Source organism: Morchella sextelata, assembly GCF_020137385.1.
Source record: "Morchella sextelata strain SCLS chromosome Unknown scls_23, whole genome shotgun sequence".
In the NCBI taxonomy this organism is placed as follows: Eukaryota; Fungi; Ascomycota; class Pezizomycetes; order Pezizales; family Morchellaceae; genus Morchella; species Morchella sextelata.
The window spans coordinates 1109557-1134932 of NW_025408638.1; the positions used below are offsets into that span (position 1 = coordinate 1109557).

Here is a 25376-nt window from a genome sequence, read left to right on the forward strand (position 1 = left end):
CTAAGTATATCATTCTCTCATAATCATATCCATTCTAAGTTAAGTGTATAGATATATATGTATATACTCATATACAGGCCTAGGGCTAATGATAGCTTAACCCAAGCTCTTCATGATGATAATCTTATAATAAAGTAGACTACTTGTAACCCAAAGACAAACGGCCGTAACTAACCTCACGTATGTAAAGTGCGAGAGAGGAGGGTTCGAAAGCCATGCAGCGGCTTGACAGACCTGATAAATACGGGTTGGGAATAATGCGCATGCAGCGTAGTTCTAAATGAACGGATAGCCTAAACTAAGCTGGATCCATGGACATGACGCTGAGATCATCGATCGCATGAATTTTCTTCACGGGTTATCACTCGTTATATATATATATAAGTTGCTGAAATGGCTGATGGGCTTGGCGTTGTTTTACGCGACGTGCGACCACATCGACAATATCTTGACAACAACGCACACGGCGCGCTCTGATCATACATATGAACAGCAAACACACAATGCATGTATGGAACCACCACACTACTACGTTTAGTTCAGCCTTGTCTTGCCAGTGTCAAAGGCAAATCCTAGAGCCCACATGCTTAGAGCCTCAACTAAGGAAGCCTAATCATGAGTGATGTGTGGTGATTTACGTACGTACGCCTAATCCATTGCTTAATCAAATTTTTATCGGCAGATCAAGAATCTCTGAGATCGCAGTATCCGTAGCGCTAATAACTTCAAGCAGGGCCATGTCATAGAACCATCATAAGACTCAAATCATATATGGGATGAAGGCTAAGATGTTGTGCGACAATTCCAAGAATACAACGTTGATACCATCACAGTACATTGCAACCGCACTCTACTGGACCTATATAGAGTAGCCCTGTACGTACTTTTTGAGGCTCTTAATTATCCCATTGTCCGTCAGTGCAATGCTGACCCTCCAGGAAAAAAGCAAGTCTTGTGTGGCTTTACTAATAGATCTTGTTATCTCTCATTAAATAATAAATCTCCCATACAAATTTAATTCCTCTATTATAGGGGGGTCAGCATTGACGGACCATGGGATAAGATCTTCAAATCGAAGATTTCCCCCACATTAACAACAGACCGATCTAGTTGAAGAGGTTGGTAATATAGGTGACGAGCTAGTGCTATGTACATATGCAGGACAATATGTGCATATATACTTGCTGCGAGAGCAAGTTTCCGCCACCACTTTTGTTGCAACCGCATTTTCATGCACAAATCTGGCGGAAACTTATTAGAGTCTTTTAGCTGCAAGAGTTGACAGAAAGTCGAGAACTTCGACAAAAGGTCCTGCACATCTTATTGGTTGAACGGCTGCAAGTCTCTTCCTAAAACAGCTAGACTTTCTGTCCAACCTGCTCGACTTTCTGTCCAACTCGCGCAGCTAAGACTCTATTCTCGCCGCAAGTACGTATGATGATGGATTAAACAGATATATATGATAGCAATTTATACAAGATTTTAATCGAGCTGGCCATGGGAAAAGTAATGCAAGCTGAAAAAACAAAGCCACATACGGTTTACCACAGAACCAATCGGCTTATTTCCTCAAACTCTCCGCGCGCTCATGTAACGATTTTGAATCTAAATAATAGAGATAGCTGTACAGCTGTTTGGTCTCCGTCTTAGCTACGTAATTACGATTAAACCCCCAATACCACATGTACTCACGTGCCGATCGAAGCATTATTAAGTTAACTAGCCATTTGTCTACTCGTTTTCAGTCTTTGAACGAGTAGTCATTTGTTATTAATGAGGTACTGTCCGATTGGGGGTATCAAATTTCTACTTTAGGAGACTGTCCGGCTATGATAGCGTGAGAACCGATAACAGTACAGATACATGTAGTATACAGCTCGCATCTATTGCAAAAGATTTACATATGCAAATAATCCGTATCGCGTTTCAACTTCATCGGGCACCACCGTACCAGTAGCCTGGGTTTAATTGTAATGTTGGTAAATTATAAAAAAAACTCCGAATATATAGGAAATGAAGCCAATTTACGCGATTCAATGCATGGGAGGAAGCAATTGGTGTATTAGAAGGTTTCAGAGAACCTTCTTCGAATCGAGATCGAAGCCTCCCTCGATTAAGGTCCTCAGACCTGCATAACTGTAACTAACGTGCGTAGCAAACATTCGTCAAAGTACACGTATGTGCAATGATTGCTGGCCATGGGAATTGCTATTCATCGTAGTATCAGGGGTTTCTATCAATGTACATGGCTGCCAATCATAATTGATAATGAAATGTATAATCGCTCAACAACCTTATAAAAAGGGTACGTAGAGTAAATATAAAGTCTCTGCTAGTATCTCAAATATAGTTTTGAAATATATCCAGCTGGATATATCTCAATTGCGCGCAAAAATTGGTACCAGCTATAACAACATCGATTCTTTCTTTTTTTTGAATATATTCTCTGTTGTAGCCAATGAAATCGTTTGATATCACCTATAATTATCAGAAGGAGTAACATGTCTGAGCTGGCGGTGAACTTTGGCCATATGCCGCTCGAAATCCACTTGGCAGCGAATTGGGAAATCAGTGATATAAAAAGCTGGTTATTCAATGTCACAAGGGATGAAAAGTATAGAATTTTCTGGGATGAATTCTTCGAAAATCACTTGTAAGTATTAATCATATTCTCCTAATAGCTAAACATGAAAAGAGCTATTTGATCTTAACATTAAGCAGCCAGGTCCTCAAACCCGATTCCGGGGCTAGTGGAAAACCAGATCAACCTGCAGGAAAATCACTACGACTCAAGCACGAGCCCGATGGAACACCCATGTTAGACCCGATTGAGTTCACCATATTGTATGGCCATGGGATGACTGTTAAGATGTATTCTTCCTGGGACGCCCTTGCCGTAATTTTGAACTGTGAACTCCCGCCTTACGACCCCACTGTTGGGCCCGCTAAAGGATACGCCTTTTCCATCCTTACCCTGCTCGCGAGATGGTCAATGTTAATGGGTGATTGTCTCACACCCAATAAACACTTTCCTCCGGTTTTCTGCGTCTCTTATACAGAAATCCAAAGCGACTCGACCCCAGACACCAGCCAAAAAAAAATGATCTTTCTACTCAGCACTGGAAAAGCACTAGATTTAGCATTTGGCGACGAGCGTACTCGTGTGACCAAGATGTTATTAGATGCGAGAAGGGATCAAGCGCTTCCCCGAAACCTCTTTGATGCAGAAGATAATCCGCTTGCAAGTCAAGTGCTGCTGAAAGGTCTACTACCACAAACTCTTGACGACCTCCGAGCCCAGGTCAAGAATTATTGTGCATGTTCACCAAAGTCACCAAAGCCGATAACTGGAAGAACGGTAGATGAATTCTGCAATAAATGGCCATCGGATCTTGGTTACAACAAGTGTAACAATCTTATAGGGTCCTGTGCAGAGACATGGGGATTTCAATTCATGTTGCAACTTCTTGGTTCCGGTGGTCGCTATTACTCTATTGCTTTGGGGCAGGACAAGAAGAAGCTGAACCGCATCAAACTCAGTCCAGGGTACAAATACTCAAGCGAACCCAAAATTACAACCAAAGGAATTTGCAACACCTGCTTCTATGTGGCATGCGCTATCAAAGCCAAGCGTAATATTACAATGGACGAAATTAAGGACATTACCGACATCTTCTTGGACGTCGCAGATTCGAACCCTGTCCCGACCACATTACAAGATGATGGATCGGCCAGGGACCAAGAGGTGTTACCAAACCTACCAAGGGAGCGAGAAAGCGATACCACCGAGCCTAAAACCTATGGAATATCAAGACGCCGGGGCGGTTTTTTAGGGCGCTATTTCTCATCGATCTAAAATCGTACGTGAGCCCAACCGATCGGGAATAAGTACATAACTAAAGTTATAGCTCTGGCAAGAGTTTCGAATTCCTACTCTGAAAAACCATGCCCCCCCGCGATATATGTCAGTGAACGAAGGATTTCGAGGTGTCGTTGATGACGACAGTGGAAATATTGGGGAATGGTATTTGGCTATGTGATTATAAGGACGGAGAGCTCGAGGTTAGGATCCGGAAGGTGGGGCTAGGGTTATTGTGATTTTTGTTGGGTGGTTTATTTCTTTGTATTTTGGAGAGTTTCTTATTTCTCATGCTGTCTTTTAAGCGGGTTAATTGTGGAGGTTTTTGTGCCATGCAGTGTAATTTCACCATTTTGATTTTATGCCATTATATTTATTTCTGATTGCGCAACTTAGCGGTGTTTAGTTATTTTTAAGTACGTGCCAGTCGGTGTATAGCATGTGCGTCTACTAACATGTCTTTGTGTATAATCTATCTTAGACTCCATATTGATTATATAATTATGCTAACAATTCTCTTTAACAATTGTAAACTTATAGCTTATGACGTACGCGTATGTATGTTCTCGAGTTAACGTCAACTACAAAACGTAACATGATCCTCTACTATCTCCGCTGAGTGATACTCAACCCCCATTACTCTAATTAGTGGGAATGATAATATAGGATTACCAAAATGAAGGTATTAATAACAGTATTACCACTGTTTAATTGTGCTTTAAATGAGTCGAAACCAGTACTAGAGACGTTACGACGTACTGAAAGTTCAAAGATATCTAGATCCCGTGAGTAATGATTGCACGGCTGGTATTGATGGACCTCTTTAAAAGCGTCAGGATGGGTATCAAAACTGTGGATATAATTCTCTAGCTGACCTCCTCACTCGAAAGTTGTTATCGATTGCTTTCATCTACCTAGCTGTATATCAAGACATTTGATTCGTCCTACTTGCAAAACAAGGTCAGAACTTTGTTTCGCCATCGTTGGTTTAATGCGTATGTTTAACTGACACACATATATATATATATATATTCCAACTGGGAAATTGTATAAATATGCATTATCATATTTATATATAAATACAAACGACCATATTAATAATATTAATATTGTGGATGTGGAGGAATAGTTTTATTGTATTGTCGTACACAGCGGATCGAATTCTTTGTATCAGTGCTTATAATAAGAGCGACTTTGGAATAGACTAGGTTTACGCTTGTGGGAATTCAACACTCAAGTCGATGGCAAATATATTGAGCGGGGATAAGTTTTGAGACAGAAAATCAAAAGCACGCTTCTCTTCAAACACCGACCCCCACGAAGCACAAACCACACCGACTATGAATATATAGGCATAAATGTGGATATTCTACGCACATACCCATACAAGTATCATTGAAATTAAATGAAACGCCTATATCACTATGTATACATGTAATAAGCATTAAGACGTTATAGTTGCATATATCAGCTAACACGTGCGAAACGAAATATCTTTCGCAGTTAAAGGCTCTAAAAGCACAACCCATGTGTCGGCTCACAGCTCTGGATTCGTATATGCATTTTCCCTGGATAACCTGTATGCCGGTCGACTCCCGCCGACGTTTACATCACAGATTAGTATCTACCAGGGGGCCACACATAAATCGGTGCCCTTTCGGATTTCCCATGTGCTGCATAATGTACATAATGCATATCGGACTTTGCCGGGGAAATATGAATATGTAAAGTAAGTATAGGAAATCTCGACAGACGAATTCGAAGCAACGGCCCTAAGACTTGGTGAAGTGAGGCAAAGGTCGTCGAGTGTCACCTTCATATTCGTGGATAATCATGATCATAAAACTACTGGATAAACAAAAGAATTCGGCAATTATGTAGTGTACTTTCGAAATTTCCCATCACGTGAACTCCCTCCTAGTGAGCTTCTAGAAATGGCTGCATGTATTTACACATGCAGACCTTTGCATGTGAGGAAAATATCGTTACCTGTATATTAGGGTTGGAGCTGCCAACTTGGTCAATTCTGTGGGTTGAGTGCGAAGCTTTCCCGTTTTCCTAATATACCATGTTTCATTCATGCGGCTCAGTAGAGTAGAGTACTCTACACTACATACTTCACATACATATACTCCTGCATGATTAGGCAGAGCTGGAGTGGTTCCGGATCCCGAATACTCTGGCCCATAAGATCCAGAGATGCATCGCTTTTTAATTATTTTCAGCCTTTCTGCATGCCTTTTCTTGGAGCCTGGTGGTCGACTACAACCAAATGAATATCCGAGAAGTGTATAGTACCCATATGTGATATATATATGTAGGTACTCTACCAGTAACCGCCAGTAACCGCAGCCGCTAATCAAAGAACTATAGGTAAATCATAAAGTATCACTCGCAGTTATGGGTCGATCCTACAACTACATGTGCGTGCATGTACGTATGCACATATTGTACATATACCAGTTCTCGAACGTAGTAGAGGATAAAATGAATACCTTGCAATTGGTAATCTATGTAAAGGGGCTATAAGACCATGCATACGTACAAATATGTAAGTACCCAAATATATGCCACGCTTAAGGAGTAATGACAGAATTGACAGGGTGCACGTGCACGTGAGCGCTTACTGGTTACCACACAGTAATTTCGGCGGCTTTCAATGATATCAGCCACACGAGTAGGAGTCAAAATCGCCAAGCCATAATTCTATAATCCAAGCTAAAGATACTATCTGAACAGGGTCTGCATGCGTCAAGCACTAGACAATTAAATATCGTGCGATTCCTCTTTCTCATAATAAAGCTATACCTAGCCTAGCACACGATAAAGAATATATAGCGTTTAAACGTTTGGTTGGTCAAGGTATATCCTGGGTGTCACCCCAGCTTACGCCTTGCGCATGTTACAGCGTCAGCTTTCTTGTCTAGTTTGCAAATCGCACCGACAACCCTACGGTCAGAATTTCGTTTCTGACCTTAAACAGATCATCATTATCGCCTGGTCGGCCGAGACCTGCTCAAAATCTGGTGCTCTGCATATACAAATCTGGTGCTTGGCTTTCCATATAAGGTATTGATCGAACTGAGGTTAAAACAAGAAATACCTACAAGCAGTAATTTTGGGGGCAAAGTTGCCAAGGCTGCAGAGCACCAGATTTTGAGCAGGTCTCGGCCGACCAGGCGATACGTTTTCAATCCATAGATCCATCGAAGCCTCGTGTATTCATGTAATAATTTTTCGATGGGCCGGCCGACGCGCCAGCTTGTCAGATCGGCGAGTGAATGGAGCTCTAGATCCCTTAAGCGAACGGATGTGAGTTCCCGCATGACTCGTTGTTCAAATAGCTATTATTTATATGTATGCCGCTCTCTCACTTGGGCATACTCCACATACTTACATATATCGCAACATTAGAGGCTTTCAGTTGATTTTTTTTTTCAAAGTGAAAGGAAAACTCATGCAGCTAAAGTTGCGTCTGCTTCTGCAGCTGACATGTCACTTTCTGATGAATACTTAATGCTAAATATTCCGTCCTCGAGTATTTCTCAGTCTACACCTGCAGGATGCTCTGTTTGTCGATAGTTCAATGCACTTCGGACAGACTCTTGGCTGCAGGAGTTTCCTTTTCGCTTTGAAAATGGAAAACAGGGATCAACTGAAAGCCTCTATTGACGGACGGCCAACAAATATCAAGTGAGATCTAAAGTCCTGCTCTCCGAGTAGAGTACTCGGGGCAGGTAAGAAGAACCTGAAAATGACTTTTGATGGTAACGACTTCTGATTCGCGGCTGGCGAAAAGCTACACCAAATTGAGCCCTGCTTGCAGCTTGCATTTTCAGGTTCTTATTGCCTGCCCCGAGTACTCGTAGTCTCCTGGCGTTTTTGGACTGGGCCACTATTGCATACACCCAAAATCAGGATCTTGGCGTATTTTTGTATGGTATGCAATATCAGTCGCGTTCAAAAACGTCAGGAAGTTACGAGTATGTACTTATGTGCATGCAAGCCTCCTTTTTCAGTCTCAGCCCAGCGTACCTAGTTACCGCAGAATCTCAATCAGACTGGGCTTGAATACCACTTACCCATTGGTCAAGACGACCAAAAGTTACGTCTTGGGTCTGTTGAATTGAGGCTCAACAAGGACTCGACCAACCTGAAGCCCAATATTGCTAGTCTAGCTCGATTCGTAATTCCTGAGATTTTACGGTACACCTGCGGGTCTTCTAGGGCTACGGAAAACATTCCTAGAGGCTCAGCACCATACCCTGACTCTGCAAGACAATGTGTTGTGTGGGGGTGGAGAAAGAGGGAGGTGCATGCATGTCGGGAACAAAGCTTGGTGCTTGCTATTGGATGGTACATACATTCTAAAAGTACTCTACTTGCTGCGGATACTGCGCTAGCTGCGCGAAGGGTCTTCTCACCTATCCCCAAGTACATACCTACAGCCACTCTGCAAAAGTGTTCGTGATTTAGTTTTAATGTCACTGCGCAGTGTTATTAATGTTGAGATTCAAAACAACGAAAAATATATAATATAGTTCGTGACTGTATATAAAAGAAAGTAGGTCATTGGACGCCTTCCCGTAAGCAATAGCGGGCGTTCTATTGCCGGATAGATCAAATTTTGCTGTTCTATCGAATAGAACGGGGGGTCTATGTGTTTCTTATAGACCCCCCTAGGGAGGGGGGGGTCTATTCGATAGATATACTCTATCCATTTTCTATCCGTTGCAATGGAGAGAACACCTTGCTAGCGCGAAAAATAGTCCCAAAAGATGGCTTAACGATACCCAATTTGTATTAGGTACCGATTATAATCGATTAGATTTTTAGGAAATATATCAATCACCGTATGCTTACGGGAACCTTGTCTTTTCGAAAACCATCCTCTATTGCAATAGAACACGTTTAATAACTTACGGGAAGGCGTCTATTAATCACCTTCAACATTGATTTCGGGCGCCTTTGGTTACTAGGAAAGTCTTTTATTGGAGGGTTTTGATGGTCCGCCACGGTTACATATGAAGAAATGTCTCACTCCGAAATCGGAATCACGAACACTTTTTCAGAGTACCGTCAGTACTTAATAAATTCGCTATCACTGTAATGCAAGCCGGTCCGTGGCTGACTCTCATGAGGGAATGAAACATGGCGATCACTGGGCACTGAGACATTGTGTTTGACGACATTGTATTCATTCCTCTCCGTGTGCTACAAATTCTATCTCTTCGCTATAATGATTTTCCTCTGTAATATCTGTAAATTGACCCCCTTGATCTGGTACTTCAGGTTCTCGCCTTCAATCCCCAATTTCAATTTCTTCAAAATCTTTTATCCTTAAAGCCCAATCCTCGCTGCTGTCCACAGGTAACGATAACCCTACATTTCTAAAAGAAGTTATAATAATATGTGTGCTCTCAACTGAAAATTGATACTATGCGTCTCCAACTGTCCATGTTATAAGAATCCGTCGCTGACTAACAGTCCACTTCTCAAAACCTGACTCTTCCCGTTCCTCAACCTCAATTATAGCTTCATCTGTAAGCTCCCGTATGCGTTCTTTAATAGGTTTATTAATAGAAATATCAATCGGCTGTATAAGACTTGTACAGCCTGCAGGAATAAGAGAAGGAAGAATATGATTCTGACGGAAAAAGTTCATGACTGCAGGAGTACAGTGTGATGTACATTTATCAAGAGCAAGTAATGTAGATCGACCATCAAGGGCGGGTAATAAATACAGCTCAATATATATTAGAAATAAAGCATTGTTCACATAAGCTGTATTATTGAATTCTACTATAATTCCCGAGTGATATTCAGGAGACTCTGATTAGAACATTGCCTTTCCCATGGCAAATAATCATAGGCGGGACACGATTTACCCCACCAGCAAAAACACAAAGTACTAGGCTTGCTTGCCGCTTGTCCTATCAACTTGTAGTTTCCTTTACCCATACTGTTTTATTCCCTATCATATCATACATCCTGCTGCTGAGGTATTCAAAGGGTAATGGTGTTTCGTCTAAATTGCATATATTGCTTAAAAGATATCTGTTCGTTGATCGATTCAAAACAACCTCCATCTAATTGCTAGAGGGAAGCTGTGAATTTCTACGGTTGAACCACAACCAATCAATTACTAATTTGTTGTAGTCTCCCGGGACCTTTTGTGCCTTTTTGGTAATGCAGCAGAGCGAAATACAGAATCCACCAAGGAATCCCTCAAACCACCCATTGGAAAATCTGAAAACCGAAGTACCATTTGTTGATAGAGCTGGGAAGAGTTCTCGGTATATGGCATTGACGTGTAACCTGAACCAACCTCTTCTAACAGATTGTCTCCTTTCTCGTCTCCCAAAAAATAACCGATATAGCTTGATTTCTAGCTCAGGCCACTTGCAAATCACTGCTACCCTTACACTCCTAACAGTACTATTAAACCCGAATTTTTCTATATCATTTTCCCTTTTTACCCATTCACTAATAGTTCTCTATGGTACACCAAAGATAATGCTCGCTTCTTGCTGAGTAGGTGGTCTCAACGTACTTTGATTTCTGACGGTTGGTGCAGTAGGGATCCGATGGTGATGCAGAAATACTAGGATCCGGATTTTCTGTTGCTGACTCCAAGATCTTTCTGGCCGTATAATTGGTCTGATATCTGGGTTTAGAACCCGGTCCTTAATAGCTTTTGGTTGAGGTCCGCAGCGTTTAGCAATACCAGAAGGCCCTGTAGTACTGCTTGACAGCCGCTGAAGAGATGCACCTGAAGACATATTGGATGACAGAGTTTACCCCTTCTTACAGGGTAGGACTTACATTATAAAACCCCAAATCTGTAGGCGCAACGGTAAGTCTATAAACAAGATCCTCAATTCAATAGTTACAAGGAGAATCAAGAAACAATTACCTCTTCCAGCGGATTCCAAAGGGAAACGGACCCAAATACTCCAAAGAAGAAATCCGCATAAAGGTACCAAGTGATATATGATGATACGCAAAGGGACCACTGCGCGAGCAAGTGATAATTAGTGATTTGGGAGCAGGTGAACGCGAACATGATCTACATATAAAAGTGATGAATGGGAACATGATTGCAAGTGAGTGAGCAACGGGCCTAATCCCTGCCTGATATCATCCAAGTTGTCTCACGGCCCCATTTGGCGACACCTCCAATCACGGTGATAGTGAATTTATCGAGTACCTACGGTAGCTGTATATATGTAGGTACATACTCTATACGCACTTAGGGCCCATACTTTTATGTTGTACAACTTAATATCTTGAGAAGGTGTTCCTACAATGTCAAAATCAAGCAGCCGGATGATATCCAAATATGTAATAGAGATTTGAAAATTCTACGTGATGTAGTAAATGCATCATGGTACGATTGTGCTTGCAGCCAGTTATAGAGGACGGTTGATTTAATGTCAATCTAATACCATCCAGGTAAGGGGATATGGATTGCATATTGGTTTTAAGTGCAATTGGAATATGTTGCATACAATTTCCATCTAGTAATCGACTCGAGTTCATCCCCCCTAAAAAAAAAGAAAAACATTTAATATAGCAGATGGCTTGGGGAAATATTCATCGAAATAAAGTGAGCTACAAATATAATCCATTTTCCATCAGCAAAAAATGGGTTTCCCCAAGACGAATTCCGGCACCCAGATGCCTAAATTCGTCTTTTGCCCCCAAAACCTCGTCTTTTGGCTCTGGGATCTCGTTGTGTATCCCCCTATTTTTGGCCGCTCATTATTCGACCACAAAACATTGTCTATTTAGAGCTCCAATTATGAAACCGGTCGTGCGACCTCATTAGCTCGTCTTTTGAATCAATCTATCCTACGCTCATCTTATGCCAAATGTCCCCATCTTCACTACCCGTCAAAAGACGAAGATGGCTCAATTGGGAAATCCTCGTCATTTGACTCGGATATAATTCTATCCAAAATCCAAGTCCAATAATCAGTTAGTCTAAAATACAAACTCTAATGACCCCCGGGCCCGTCTAATACCTTCCAACTAATATGTACAATACAATCTAGTGCGTCGAATATCCACTGTTTAACATGTCTAAGGACTCCCGTCTAATTCCCTTTTGTCTTCCCCGTTCGTCATAATCTCCTCTGCTCAAAACTTATCGTCAGAAGTCCACCTGTTTAAAGTCTCTTGTCTGGTGTTCATGTTGTCAGTATCATTATAAAAAACTCAGTCCAACGTCCCATCTTACTTCAGTAAATTGATCTGTATGTCAATAGATCGATCATACTATTGATAAACCATCTATTGTTCATAGATGACATTGTCTCAGGCACCAAATGAGCGGCGCTCAAAATGCTTTTTATGTTTACTACCCATATATCGTCAGGAGAGCTTGAGCAGCGTGATACCGTTATTAGCCTGTGGTCGACGTTGGGGTTTCCATTGAAATCCGGCTTCAATAGTTGTATCGCAGCCAGAGGTCTGGCCTTCCTTCATCTTGGGTCCTTGAGCTTAAAGACCGCATGCAGCCTTGCTGGGAATAAACTCTGCAAAGCTTCCAGGTCAGCCGGCTTTTGACTAAACCAGACACAGTCGTTGCACGCGTTTCCCTATCTGTAACCCGAAGTTCCCATCGTACGAAGTGTGTGAATTGTCCTCTCATCGCCCTCGCCGTGCAAAAGAACGGGTACGTTGAGCTGTTTGAATGTGTTTACCCGCCAGCTATCGATGTCTTCGGACATATCTTCGTATCCAAGACATAGTTCCTTCCTGAAATACCGCCGGATTTAATACACCAGTCTCTTTGCAGCACCTGCGATATCTACATTACCGACATTTGTTAATTTGACTGGGCATTTGACACACCTCTTCTCCACCCTGGTGTCGTTTGGTAAATAGACCAATGGCGCAATATCCTGCGCTTGAAACGCCGGGCCATCCTCAGGGTCTCTAAGATCCAGTCTTGTAGCTTGCATCCTCCTCCTCAGATTTGGCTTTAAGACGTCGAGATTGCTGATAAGCTCAGTGGTCGAAAAACCATCCCGGGCAATTTGTAGAAGATTTAATTCGCAAATGGAAAACGTATGATAACAGTTAAATGTTCGAAGTCTCTGGATTGCAGGATCGACGCGATTGCTCCGACGATACGGTACTTTGATCTGATCCCTTTGGTCTGACTCACAAGACTCTATCGAATAGTCTGTAATATTGCCGTATTGACGAATGTGCTCTGCGAAATGGCACATGAGGTGTATCTTGGGGAAGTTGAAGTGGAATTCTGCTCGCAAGATCTCGTCGGTTTCTGCCTGGAAATTTAGCCTTTAGTCTGCGATAACCCTTCATGTTTGGCCTAAAGAGTCATTTAGGCCTGCTAACTCGATGTCGTATTCCCTGCGCAATTCCCTCCGTCGTTCCGCCACAAGTCTGTCAGTCGCTCTAGTCGTGCGATATTTCCTGAAGATATCCTTCGTCCTATAGAAAACCTTTAGGTAACTATGCAACATGTCTATCATTAGCTCATTATGAGAACGATGCTGGGTGACTAGTGCCCAGTCGACCAATGTCCGGATGCATTGAAAGGTTTTCTTGAATGGCTCTGCCTGGGCAGATGACGGATTCCTGAGGGCAGACGCCAGGGCTGGTAAGATTATTTTCTGAAAATTACGCATCTCCTTCCCTTACCATTGACTGACCGCTTGATAAGGCATCGTCGGTGGGTAAATACAGGGTAAGGTGGCATGCGCGTCCATATGACGTTGAATTCATCCAAACGACCATGTTCCTTCAGGAAGTCTTCCAGCCTCTCCATAAAATGTTTCAGGATTCCCAAGTATATCACGTGCAGCATATCTGGCTTATGGAGGTCATAGGCTTGGATGAAGGGGAGATTCCAGAAAGAGTTGTACAGAGGTCGTAAACCACGAGAATAGAACCAATTGGTCAGCGTCTTCAGCTCCCGCCTTTCATCTCTCGTTGGATTCTCCAGTACCTTCATGGCCCTGTACTGACGCTACGTTCTCTTGTATTCATCTTGATCATGAGGGTAGGTCTTGAGCAGTTCAGCTTCGTATTCGCTCAGTCTATTCATGGGTATCTCACACTTAGGGCACAAGTTGAATTTGGTATTCAGAATATTGCAGCTCTCCATGTGGTCCGAAAGTCATGCCGTCAGAATCGGCCAACAACGTCTCTCGTACCCATATGAGCAGCCCATTAAGACACCAAGCCTTTGATCAAAGTGCAGCAGAGGCTCCAGTATAACTGACATGACTCTCCTCAGCATCTCCACCGCCCAGGACCGGGGTCTCCCCTTTGACATCGCGTGGCCAATTATCTTAGGAGGTATTGGCAATAGTGCGAGTAGCAAATGCGCTTTAGTCAACGGCTTGGATCGTACTTTTCCTGGTATATTCCCTATCGTTATATATATCGGACAGGTCTTCTTATTTCCGGAGAGGTTTGTCAGATGCGTGACGTCAGAGCTGTAGATAATCGGGACAATTGTGGCCCCGGTAGGAAGTCTTTTCTGCATATTCCACCACCCTTCCGCGGTATGCATCTCGGAATAGAGTTGATATCCGTCCGCGTCGTAAACCCTCTCCGGCTGATAAACCATGCTCAACTTGTAGCAACGTTGACTCAAGAGATACCTCGCGCATTAAACCAGATTCCTCTAATATAAGCCGGTCGTTCTTCCAAAGCCGTCCCCGACGGTCCCGTATTGAAAGTTAGGTGGGGAGCTCATCGTTTTATCTAGCTGGTTTTGGAAAGTATAAGCGGACTGAAAGGAACGTTCATTCTTTGTCGTCTTGTGCAACCCCTCATTGAAGTAGGCATCAATTGATGTAGAGGTCAGCTTGTGCTCGATAAAGAAACGAGCCAATCTCCATTCCGCCGAGTGTTTGAACGGTGCTCAGGGCTTCCAATTCTCTTCCATATAGTCCTGATAGCCCTGGACCCGCCCTAGTCTTTGTCCACTGCTGGGTAGGTATGCTGTGGCCCTTTGATTATTGTCAGCTTACTCTAAGATCGGGGGGGCGATCGCCGCAGGGCCATCGTCGTCGGAGTCAGGGTCAAAGTCAGATTCCGCTTCAGAGTCGGCTTCTGAGTCTGTAGAATCGTCCGAGCCATCAATTGTCAGAGTAAGCATACCAGGCCCGGCGTCTGGCAGAGTAAATGTACCAGGCCTGGCGTCTGGCTCCGTAGTTTCGTCTTCTAAACGTTCATCCTCAAGCGCATCGTCACCGCCATGATGCCGATAAATATATCTTCCAAAATATTCCGTGCGATGGTAATACCTTGGGCACAGGGGGCAAGGTGTGGATGAGATCTGCTTTCTTGATCAGTCGTGATGGTCTTTTGGCTTGTCGTCCGTGTCTTTTGCTTCATCGTATGCCTCATTCTCGCGTTCACTGGCACTTGTGTGGAGTGGGTTTATATTGCTGGAATTCTGACTGAGCAAAATGACGACTGTAGCATAGACCAACGATCATTTCCCCGGGGTCATCAGCTGTCAGCCAAGCTTTGCCAAGCACATGTGACCTGATATCACTCATCACAACATCGTATAACCTCACCATCAACAGTTGCAAACCTCCTTCAAAGCACTCGTTTTGGTTCATTTATTAACCTAATCTGGTAACGATGAGCCTTTGTTTGTCATCCCCTGCCTTGTGTATATGGTTAGGCGTTATGAGTTGCCGATTCTAGCATACCCTCACAATGGTTATTCGCACAGTCTTTGTTCTAAATAAGGGTCTAAATACCCCGTTGTTTTCCCAGAGTCTATCCTCCTGAAGACATCCACCAACGGTCAACCGTCTTTTGACCACCTTCCTAACGCAACTGACTACAATGGTGGAAACTCGGTCGTGTAAGAACAAGTCGGCATTAGTCCAAGCGGAAACGTCATCTCCGAAGAAAAAAATAGAATGGGCCGATAAGAAGGGCCCCTAGGTTTTGTCGATTAGCTGAGCAGCGTGCATAGCAGGGGTAAGATTTCTATCAAGTCCTATATCTCTCACCCTCTGACGCCCACCAGGAGTATGCGAAAAAGAGCAAATTTACTGGCGCCGAAGTCAAGTCCTTGCTCGGCATTACGCCGGCTCAATGGAGGAACATATTCAAAGCTGTGCACGACTACTTTGTCGAGAATGCGATTGCCAGCAGAACTATGGCAACAGATGAGCAATGGGACGAGGCCGTGAAATTCCTGCTCAGTTATCCGCCGTGGAATAAATTCAGATGCCTGCTTCAACAGCCGGAGTAAGATTGCATGTTACAAGGGGCCTTGATTAAAGTCTGTTTGAGCAGTATACTCTAAAATCTTGCCAAACATAAGTGTAATGAGAATAGAGAGAAGTTCTCTGAAGCACTTAAAGAGAAGGAGCGTGTGGCGAAGTCAGCGAAGGTGAAAGCAGCGAAGAAGAAGGAGACCAAGGGCAAGGCGACCGACACAAAAGGCAAGGGCAAGCAGCTCGAGGCGGCGCCAATTCGCAGTTCGACAAAGTGGGACAAGCAGGACCAGACACCTCTGCCCGATGACGAGGACGAGGTCCATCCTGATATTGATGAATTTGCTTCGTTGGAAGATGAAGCGGAGAAGCCGAGGGACAAGACTAACGTCGGAGATGAGACGGATGACAAAGAGATATCTGAGGAAGCCAACGAGGCCTTCTCGGTGAAGACTAGAAAGGTGGAAAGGGCATCATATCTTACTGATCGGCCTATCGGTATTTCGTATTGTTTCCCCTCCAAATACCGCTTTGAGCGACTCGGAGGAGCGAAGTTGAGGCCACTTCGGAAGCCTTGAAAAATGCCTAATTGGACTCCAAGAACCTTTGATGGGCATCCCTACCAGACGTTTAGTTCACTTCCCGGTCCGTATCTATCGGCGGTTATGAGGATGGTCAGGGGGGTACAACTAGACCCTGAAACCCGCAGCGGTCCTTCTGACTTACCACACCCGACGATACGCCGTTTGGTCGGGTCTCTTGTTCTCGACGAGGAGTTTTTCAAGACCACGTCGGGTCAATATCGTGTTTACCAGCCGTTACCGGAACAGGTCATCTTCCTACATTCGGACAAAGATGTCAGAGTATGGCTCAATGCTTGTAAAGTTACACCGCGACTGAGACTATTGGTGGTTTTTAATCAGCGCGATGAAAATGCCAGCCGACCCCACTGCGGCTGTCATTCCCCTACTTTTATGGTGACTGGGAGGTGCTGATGGACAATCAGTTGCGGATTGACCGGAGAGCATCGGGCATCAAGGGTGAGGAGACAGGAACTCGTTGGGGGAAACCGACGAAGAGGAAGAGAAGTGAGATTGTGGAGGTGAGTGACGATGCCGACGACAATGACAACGACGACGACGCTGACGACGACGCCGACTACGACAAGGAAGGCGATGGTGAAGGTGGAGGGTCGAGTTCCCGTAAAAAGCCCAGAGCAGAGAACGCCAGAGAGGGCAGCTCGAGCAAGGTGGGCCCGAAAGGTAACGTAGGGGGCAGCTCGATCAAAGCAGCCCAGAAAGATGACAATGATAGCGACAACGATGACAAAGTGCGCGAGGAGGACGATGACGTCGCCGACGAGGAAGAAGAAGAAGAAAAGGACGAGGAAGAAGAGGAGGAGAAGGCATCAAGGAGAAAGAAGACAAAGACACCCGGGCTCAGGATGCTGGCCAAGACACCGCCATCAAAAATACCTGAGCCCAAGACGCTGGCCAGGATGCCGCCATCAAAGACACCCGGCCCGAAGACCCTGGTCAAAACACCTGCTCAGACTACTGCTGCCCAGCGAGGAGGGAAAAGGTCGAGAGCGTAAGTTGGGCTAAATTCTGTACCAGTAGTATAGTTTCTCCTAATGTGGCTAATGCGGTCAATACGTTAGACTCCATCTGTTCGATGAGCCTGCTGAGAGCCCGCCCTATGGAAGTGAGCTGGAGGAAGAGCAAGGGGACTTAATAGCAGAGTTTCATGGATCGACTAGTGGATATACGGGGTTACGAAGAGTCGGATTAGTCAGAAAGGTTCTATTGGGTTCTACCGGGTTCTGTTGGTTGTTAATGTATGAGTCATGTTGGATTTGTCATCGCTAGGATTTCCTTGAGTATATTAAGGGGGGTTGTTTGTATTTCTCGTTCTTTTCTTCTTCTTCTTCTTCTTTCTTTACGCAACGTCTTCTGTATCTACGCTGTCTATTGTTATACAATATTATCGTCCTATTCTCTCTTTAAGAAGACCACCGCCTCGCTTTCTCCTTGTCCCGTTGAACCTTATCAACGCTAGAGTCCCGCAGGACCCCTATTGCGAGTTCCCACACCATCCCCTATTACACTCTTCGTACCCTGCGGAATACTCGCTACCTACCCCCTTGAGACAGAGTACAAAAGCCGGGCTACTGGTACAAAAGCTGACAGCACTCCGGAGTCTGAAAGAACTACGCAAAAAGAGATGTCTGCTGAAGAGCCTGCCGGGGAAGATAGTTACGTTGATGGTGGCCCTGATGGGGGTATTCCTCCCGGCGGGCGCGGGGACGAGTCAATCGATATGGAGGTGGATTACCTTACCGATGCATCGGCTAGTTCAATTGAAGTGGCTAAACTCCAAACAAATTCGCATCTTCTCCAGTTCGTACACCCCCAAACCTCCCCTGCTCCCACTAACATCAACCTCCCTGACCTCCCTGTGAAGGGCTGGACTTCCGGCTCTCATCCTGTGACTAGAAAGAAACTTCGCTTCGAGTATCACTGGTTGATAGTAGGTTGCACGCCCCAGTCCCCTGCTCGTGAGTTTTCTGACCCTAGTTGCAACCTTTAGCTTTTGACGGTTGTGCTTCTCGTCTTTTCCTCGGCCTATCTTTTATGGCGGTATTTTTTAGCCTCTTTAGTGGTTGTTGTGATATGTTTGGTCTATCTGTTTTAGGTGGTTTGACAGTTGTCCTGATCATCTTTTGGGGTTAGTCTTATCTTTATTGGGTCTTTTGGGGGTTAGCCTTATCTCTTTCGGGTTATTTGATGGGGATCCTTGTGATTTAGGGTTAGTGATATCTGTTAGGGTCTTTTGGCGCAGGACGTGAGGTGAGTTAGGGTTAGTTAGAGTTGGGTTAGTTTTGGATTCGTCTGATCATTAGTAGTATTCTGTTATTAGGAGCGTCACTCGACCGAATACAATACAGTGATGAGTATGTTGAGCAAAAAGACGTAGCCGACGCCAAGCAAGTGCTTAGTCATCTGACAATCCAAGTCACGTCCGACCTCATCTCTTCTCCTCTATCCAATCTGAAGGCGAGTAAACAATTTCTGTTGTTCGCTTTGCCTATGACGACTCTAGTAAATGGACTGGATCGACGGAACACAAATATCAGTAAAGGCCGGACAGGAAAGGTGCGGGATTGTAGCCTTTTTCGTCTCCTGCCATTACCCACTCTCCGGGAACTCGAACTTGCTGGGGACGCCAACTCGGACTTGAGAGGGTTTTGACTTGACCGCCCTCGACTACCCGCACACGATTTTGTGAAATGGTGTGAATCTGTATTATTGTAGAATTGAGGCTAACCCTTGGATTTTAGGTTTTCTACTAGCATGGCGATTGAATGTCCGTCATTTGTCTTCGCGTCATTGGCCTATATCTATCGGTCAGTGTAGGTTTCGAATCAGACTTCAGCAATTTGACCAGAAGGCGAGTAAATAATCTCTGTTGCTCGTTTAGCCTATATGACTCTAGTCGCGTGGACCGTTTGATTAGCTGTATAATACTCATGCCAAAAAGCAGTAAAGCTCAGACAGGAAGGGTGCGGGATCGAAGCCTTTTTCGTCTCCTGCCATTGCCCACCCTGCGGGAACGCGGGCTTGCTGGGGATGCCAGACTCAGACTTGAGACGGTTTTGACTTGACCGCCCTCGACTACTCGTACACGATTTAGTGGAAGGGCATGAATCTGTATTATGGTGGACTTATTTAGGCTAACCCTTGGATTTAAAGAGCTCGGAACAAATCGCGGGACATATCTCCTAGCGTTGTTTGCCTCTAGCTATTGGTCCGTATACGGATAAATGACATCACGGCAGAAGTCGCCTTCTAAGTCATCTCCCCACTCCCCCTTCCCAAAATTCTTTTATAAAGTTGGTACGTTGCACTGCCCATCCTACCGACAAAGACATCCTTGACAATGCCTCAACGAGAGAGTCAGTTTCGTTTGTCTAAATCCTCTCGTCCCTAGCAAAACACCTACAGAGAAACTTCCTCCCATCGGAACACCAGGTCGTTTAGCAGGGACAGATGACCGACCACCCAAAGACATGTATGAGCTTCACAGGAGATTCCAAGCACCTTTCCACATGACACAGCTAGACGATTGCCTACGAGATCGTCACAGGTGCGAGGATGAGAAACGGAGTCTGAAGACAATGTCTCCGAATACGGGGACCCATCACAAAGAGCTTCACTGATTGATTTACAGCTTCATGGCAAGATGTATTTGACAATAGACGGGAGAGTCCATGCCCAACAACCTACGAGCCCCCACTCTCAAGCCTACCACCCCAGGAGTCTCAATTTCAGCAATCTTCGTCGAGGGATACGTCACCATCGGTTACACGAAATAGAGAATCTGACGCGAACCAGCCGCATGACACTTTTTATGCCTCTCCCGGGTGTGGTAATAGGTCTCCTACCCGTTGAAACACCCTAACTAGTCAGATACATACTCACTCCGGTCATCAAGATTCTGAGTCTATTAGAACATCGTCGGGAGGGACCCACCCCGAAGCCCATCGTCAACTTTCTGAGCTTTCTAGACCGGCATCGACAAGAGCCCCTTCCGAAGTCATCAGGAGTACAGATTATGCTAGTGGCAGCGGCGGTGGATATTCTGGAGAGTCGTTGTCACAAAATCTACTAGCGCCGGTAGACCCTACCGATCCCAACAAAACCAGAACTCTCCGACATCGTAGCTTAGGGCAATTCGACATTGAGCTGAAGACTCTAATCGAAAAAGCTGGTTGGCATCTCACCAAAGAGACACTATTCAAAAACCCGATGCCCTCGGTATTAGAATTGGCGTCCATGGTCAGAAATTCATGGGATTTTGTCAGGGCGGGAACCGACTTTCCAGCAGAGTTGTCGACCGTTGTGTCCGGATAGGTGAGGTTTTATCATCAACGGACTCATTCACACATAATGGAGAAGGTAATGGTGGTAATCGCATTATATTACGGCCTAGCTGGCATGACTAACGAGCAAGCAAAAGCCCGTGTCGATTACCTCCTGATAGATGACCTTTTCAATTGTGATCCTACTTATTACGAGGTATATCCACTGTTTGTCCAGAGACACAGATTTGATACTAACATCTTTAACCCGCGCAATAGTACTTTGCCGCACCTCAAATACCGCGTTTTATCATCTACGCCTACTATAAGACCAATCGTGGGATTGCCGTCAATAATTCGAAATTTGAGAGTTGTATCAACCCGTCTTTTATTTGCCTGGTTTCTACTGTACTTTACTATTCGCTGAGAGTCCATGTAATTGGAGGCAGCAACTAGAAGTATAGTGTCTTCAATAAGGACTATTGCGGCGGTGAGCACCCCGTCTTTCATCTGGTCAGGTTATTGACAGGCATCATTATTGATGGTGGTGCTAGTAATTTTCAAGAGTGACATGCGTACATGGAAGAGATCCTTCCCCTATCATGAGACATCAAATCTAGTACTGAAGGGGATTTGACACGAGATATTGAAATGGATTAAGAGGACAAACTGCTGCAGGATTACTGCTATGGAGAGCAGGGAGGCAATTATTGACCCTGGAGTAGGCAGCTTTTTGGAGGGTCTCCGATGCAAGCCCAGTATGGAGACTGAGGACGACGATATGGGGTCCAACGAGGCAGGAAGTCCGCCATTTGATGATGACGATGGGGAGGAGGGCAATGTCACTCCATCTACAGTTGGAGACTATGTAGTCGATGCAGGAACCCAGATAGATGGGACTATTGGAACAATTACCGGGATCAATGTAAATATTGAAAACGATGTAGAGAGAGATGTCAGTATGATGCAGAGCGGAGAAGAGCGCTCAGGAGAAGTGGTCAGAAGATGGAGAGGGTGACCGCGCAGGAGTAAAGTACAAAGGGTCAGATAGCTCTCACCTAAATAGATGAACTAGCTAGAGCGAGGGGCGTTAAAAGACAATGAATCAATAAACAGTATCACCCAAAGAAAATTCAAACTTAGAATCAAGGGACGGAAAGACGAAGAGTTTAGACCAAAAGACGAGATATAGTTGCCGTAAGACGAGATGTACGAATGAAAAGATGAAGAGTTTGAACCAAAAGACGGGATAGTTGTTGGAAGGTGCAGATCAGTGAAAAAAGACGATATAAACTGTCAAAAGACAGAGAGTGCGAGCAGAAAGACGATATGTAGTGGTCGAGATAGGCAGGTTGAGGATATAAGTCGACCAATATGACATAGGTAATGAGACTAAAGGCGAGGTTACGAGGGCGTAGGACGACTTTCATAGACCAAGATGCGAGCATAATGGTAGAGGGGCTACCTCCTATATCCAAAATACGAGCTCGTCTTTAGACGTTGGGACGATGTCTTTGAGGGATGGGAGAAGGTTTTCGTCTTTAGCCTTCACGACGTCATCGGTTGACCAAGAGATGCAGAGCTCTCGTCGCGGGGCATCCAGGTTTCGGTATGCAGGTAAGAAATCGCTTTGTGTTATCTGGAGCGTCCGGGGTATCTGGGGCGCCCAGGCATCACAAGACGAGACGTCATTTTTTGTTAATGTCACCTGAATTGAGGATATTATGGTTGATATTTCGTTCCTAAATTAAGACTCAAAAGAAATCTTCTATCCAATAGAATACAGTATCTCTTCTTTTCCTCGTAACTGGTCTGGAACTACATTGTGTTTTTACCTTACCTGTAGTATATATAAAAAAGAAGGTAGGTTTTTTCTCTTGTGCATGCGGGCTTATACCTACATGTAGTGGTAAAGCTTGAAATTAAAACTGGCTAGGAATATTTACACAACATTTGCAACTACAGCCGTGTCTCCCTATAAGGGTATGATGGGACCGCAAGATGGTCCCCTTATAGGACAGGTACCCTTCTAGGTTTGTGGGGGTTAGAGTTTATGCCCAGGCTTAAGTCGGTTTTCGAGATTTTCGACAGTTCTGGGGGTAAATATTCTGCCTGTTGGGTAGGATGTAACCTATAAACTTAACGGATATGATATAATACAGTGTTTTGCGTACGGGAGTTGGAGCAAGCTTGCATTTTGCCCTCTGTAGCAGACCATTTTCACTAAAATAACCCCTTACCCTCATTTCTCTATAAGGGTACAGCACCAAAAACCATCTCAAAGTCATAAGGGTATTCTTATAGCAAGAATACAGCACTTTACCCTTAATTTACTATATAAAACAAATGGGCCCCTACACCGCACTCCTTATAGGGAGACCCGACTGTCCTCGTAGTTTTTTGGCGTTTCCGGACGCAACTGCTATTGCATGCCATACAAAAGATAGCTTTGGCGAATTTTTTTCTGTGTATGCAATAGCAGTTGCGTCCGGAAACGCCAAAAAAACTACGAGTACATGTCTCACCGTGCACCTCGCGCGCTCTCTTAGATTTACAAAAAAACAGTCGACATTACGAGTGGAAGAAAAGCAAGCCTATTCAGCCTAGGCTGGTCATGATATATCAATGCTTAACTGGTCCGAGACATCGACAGACAGATAATTATATAAGGGAAGCGAAGTTAATAATCGACTAGGCTACTGTATATATCTGGGGACGTATTTCCACAGCTATGCAAGGACTGCCTTGCTATTCGACTCTCAAGGCATATCGGTCAATGATCTAATTAATGCACTTCCTGACACACACACGTACATGGCCATTGCACGCAGAAACATTGGTGTGAGATTGTTTGCAGCTATGGTTAAAGAAAGCATTGCCGGTCTATAGCTAGAGTACACTGCGAGGCAGAGCTCAGCGAGTAGGTACAGACGTAGGAAAATAACTACATGTAGGTAGTACTTATTACCGACCCACCCCCTTTCCGTGTTTCTGATGGGTCCGGATGTGACAACTATTAATCAATCGAGAGCTAGTTGGTATACCTGCATGGTGTTGCAATTGATGAGGGCAACGTCACGGATAAAATCATGATATCATTATTGAATGGAAGCCAAGACTGCATAATGTAAGTTCCCGCACCGGTACTCTACCACGTTAACAATTAATCTCTGGATCTACTACTCTCTGCTAGAGTATTGTGCCGGATAAGTAAGCAATAGTAGATGTGTCAGATTACCATGCCCCTGCACATAATAATGATAATTCTATATACACGCACAATTAGCTACAGTTTATCCATTGAAATATAAGATGTCCTCTCTACACTTCAATACGTTTGATTTGCGAGTACATATCTTAAACTTGCCTAGACCTTATCTCAAGCCCTCTTTTGAATCGAACATCGATAATTCTGTGTTTTACGGTAATCATTCACGAAATCGTATGCAAGCCATCTGTATAGTTCGTCTATCAACCATCATTTATGCACGCCAAGAAGGTAGTGGTAGAGTATCATTTTTTCGTAATTAATCTGCACTAGGTGTCCCGTTTCAAACGATCGATATCGGTGTCAAGATCAAGTACGATCACCACCTAGTCCACAGTTATTTCATAACATTGATCATGGAATTCTATGGAAGCGATCTAGAATTAAGGTCCTCTTCTATACATGCGGCGCAGCATGCAGTAATGTATGTTGCATTTATTAGACTACTCTACTAACATGCATGCATGGTCTGTCTCTGAATATCATGAAGCTAGCTGACTTGTCATTTTATCCCCTTCGAATATACGGCTGGTCACGAGACGAAATTCCTGTATTTGGTTTATCTCCCCGGCCCTCATACTGCTTTGAAAAGGCAACTTAGACGTCTTGTATGACCGGACGACTACTCGAATTAATATTCAAGATCGTCGATAGATCTAGAGTACCTTCATTCCCACCTTTTGGTCGAGTTTTTTCGACTCTTTGAAAATGAATTGTGGGTGCACTGAAGACTCCATTGCATTAAAAAAAAAAAGAAAAAGAAAAGAGAGAAAAAAGAAAAGAAAATTAGGCATCGTTGCGATGAGTAGACGAGAAAATTTAAATCTAAACCAAGAAAATGTTGAAGTGCAAGCTAGATTTCATCAATATGGTGAACCGGCATAAGTGCTACAAGAAAAGAGATTTCTGGTGGCAGGTGATGGCTCGAGGGTTGTTACAAGCTCTCTGAGGAAAGGAACTGGTTCTTTCCTCTCTTTCCACGACTTCCTTCTCTCCTTTCCCATTACTCCTTCTTCCACCCTCGTCCAATACGTTTTAGACCCACATGATGGCTCCTGTATCCTCACTTGAGACTCGAAGCGTGGAGTTTTGTTAGATTTATGATACCGCCGATTAGGCAAGGGCGGCATTCGAAAGGAATCGGGTCTCAACTCCTAACTT

The 25376-nt window shown here is 44.2% G+C and overlaps 2 protein-coding genes across 2 annotated transcripts; both read left to right on the forward strand.

Moving 5' to 3' along the window:
- Positions 1 to 2501: 2501 nt before the first annotated feature.
- On the forward strand, positions 2502 to 3856 carry H6S33_007522 (uncharacterized protein; the record flags this gene model as incomplete). Its single annotated transcript, XM_044838880.1, has 2 exons — positions 2502 to 2653; positions 2722 to 3856. 2 exons carry the CDS (start codon positions 2502 to 2504, stop codon positions 3854 to 3856), a joined length of 1287 nt encoding a protein of 428 aa, XP_044689058.1.
- Positions 3857 to 15574: 11718 nt separating this feature from the next.
- H6S33_007523 (uncharacterized protein) lies at positions 15575 to 20999 on the forward strand (the record flags this gene model as incomplete). The annotated part of the gene is made up of 9 exons (XM_044838881.1): positions 15575 to 15577; positions 15894 to 16117; positions 16208 to 16591; positions 16688 to 16949; positions 17027 to 17676; positions 17747 to 17885; positions 18286 to 18643; positions 20317 to 20514; positions 20581 to 20999. The coding sequence occupies 9 exons, from the start codon at positions 15575 to 15577 to the stop codon at positions 20997 to 20999; spliced, it is 2637 nt and encodes an 878-aa protein (XP_044689059.1).
- Positions 21000 to 25376: the final 4377 nt, after the last annotated feature.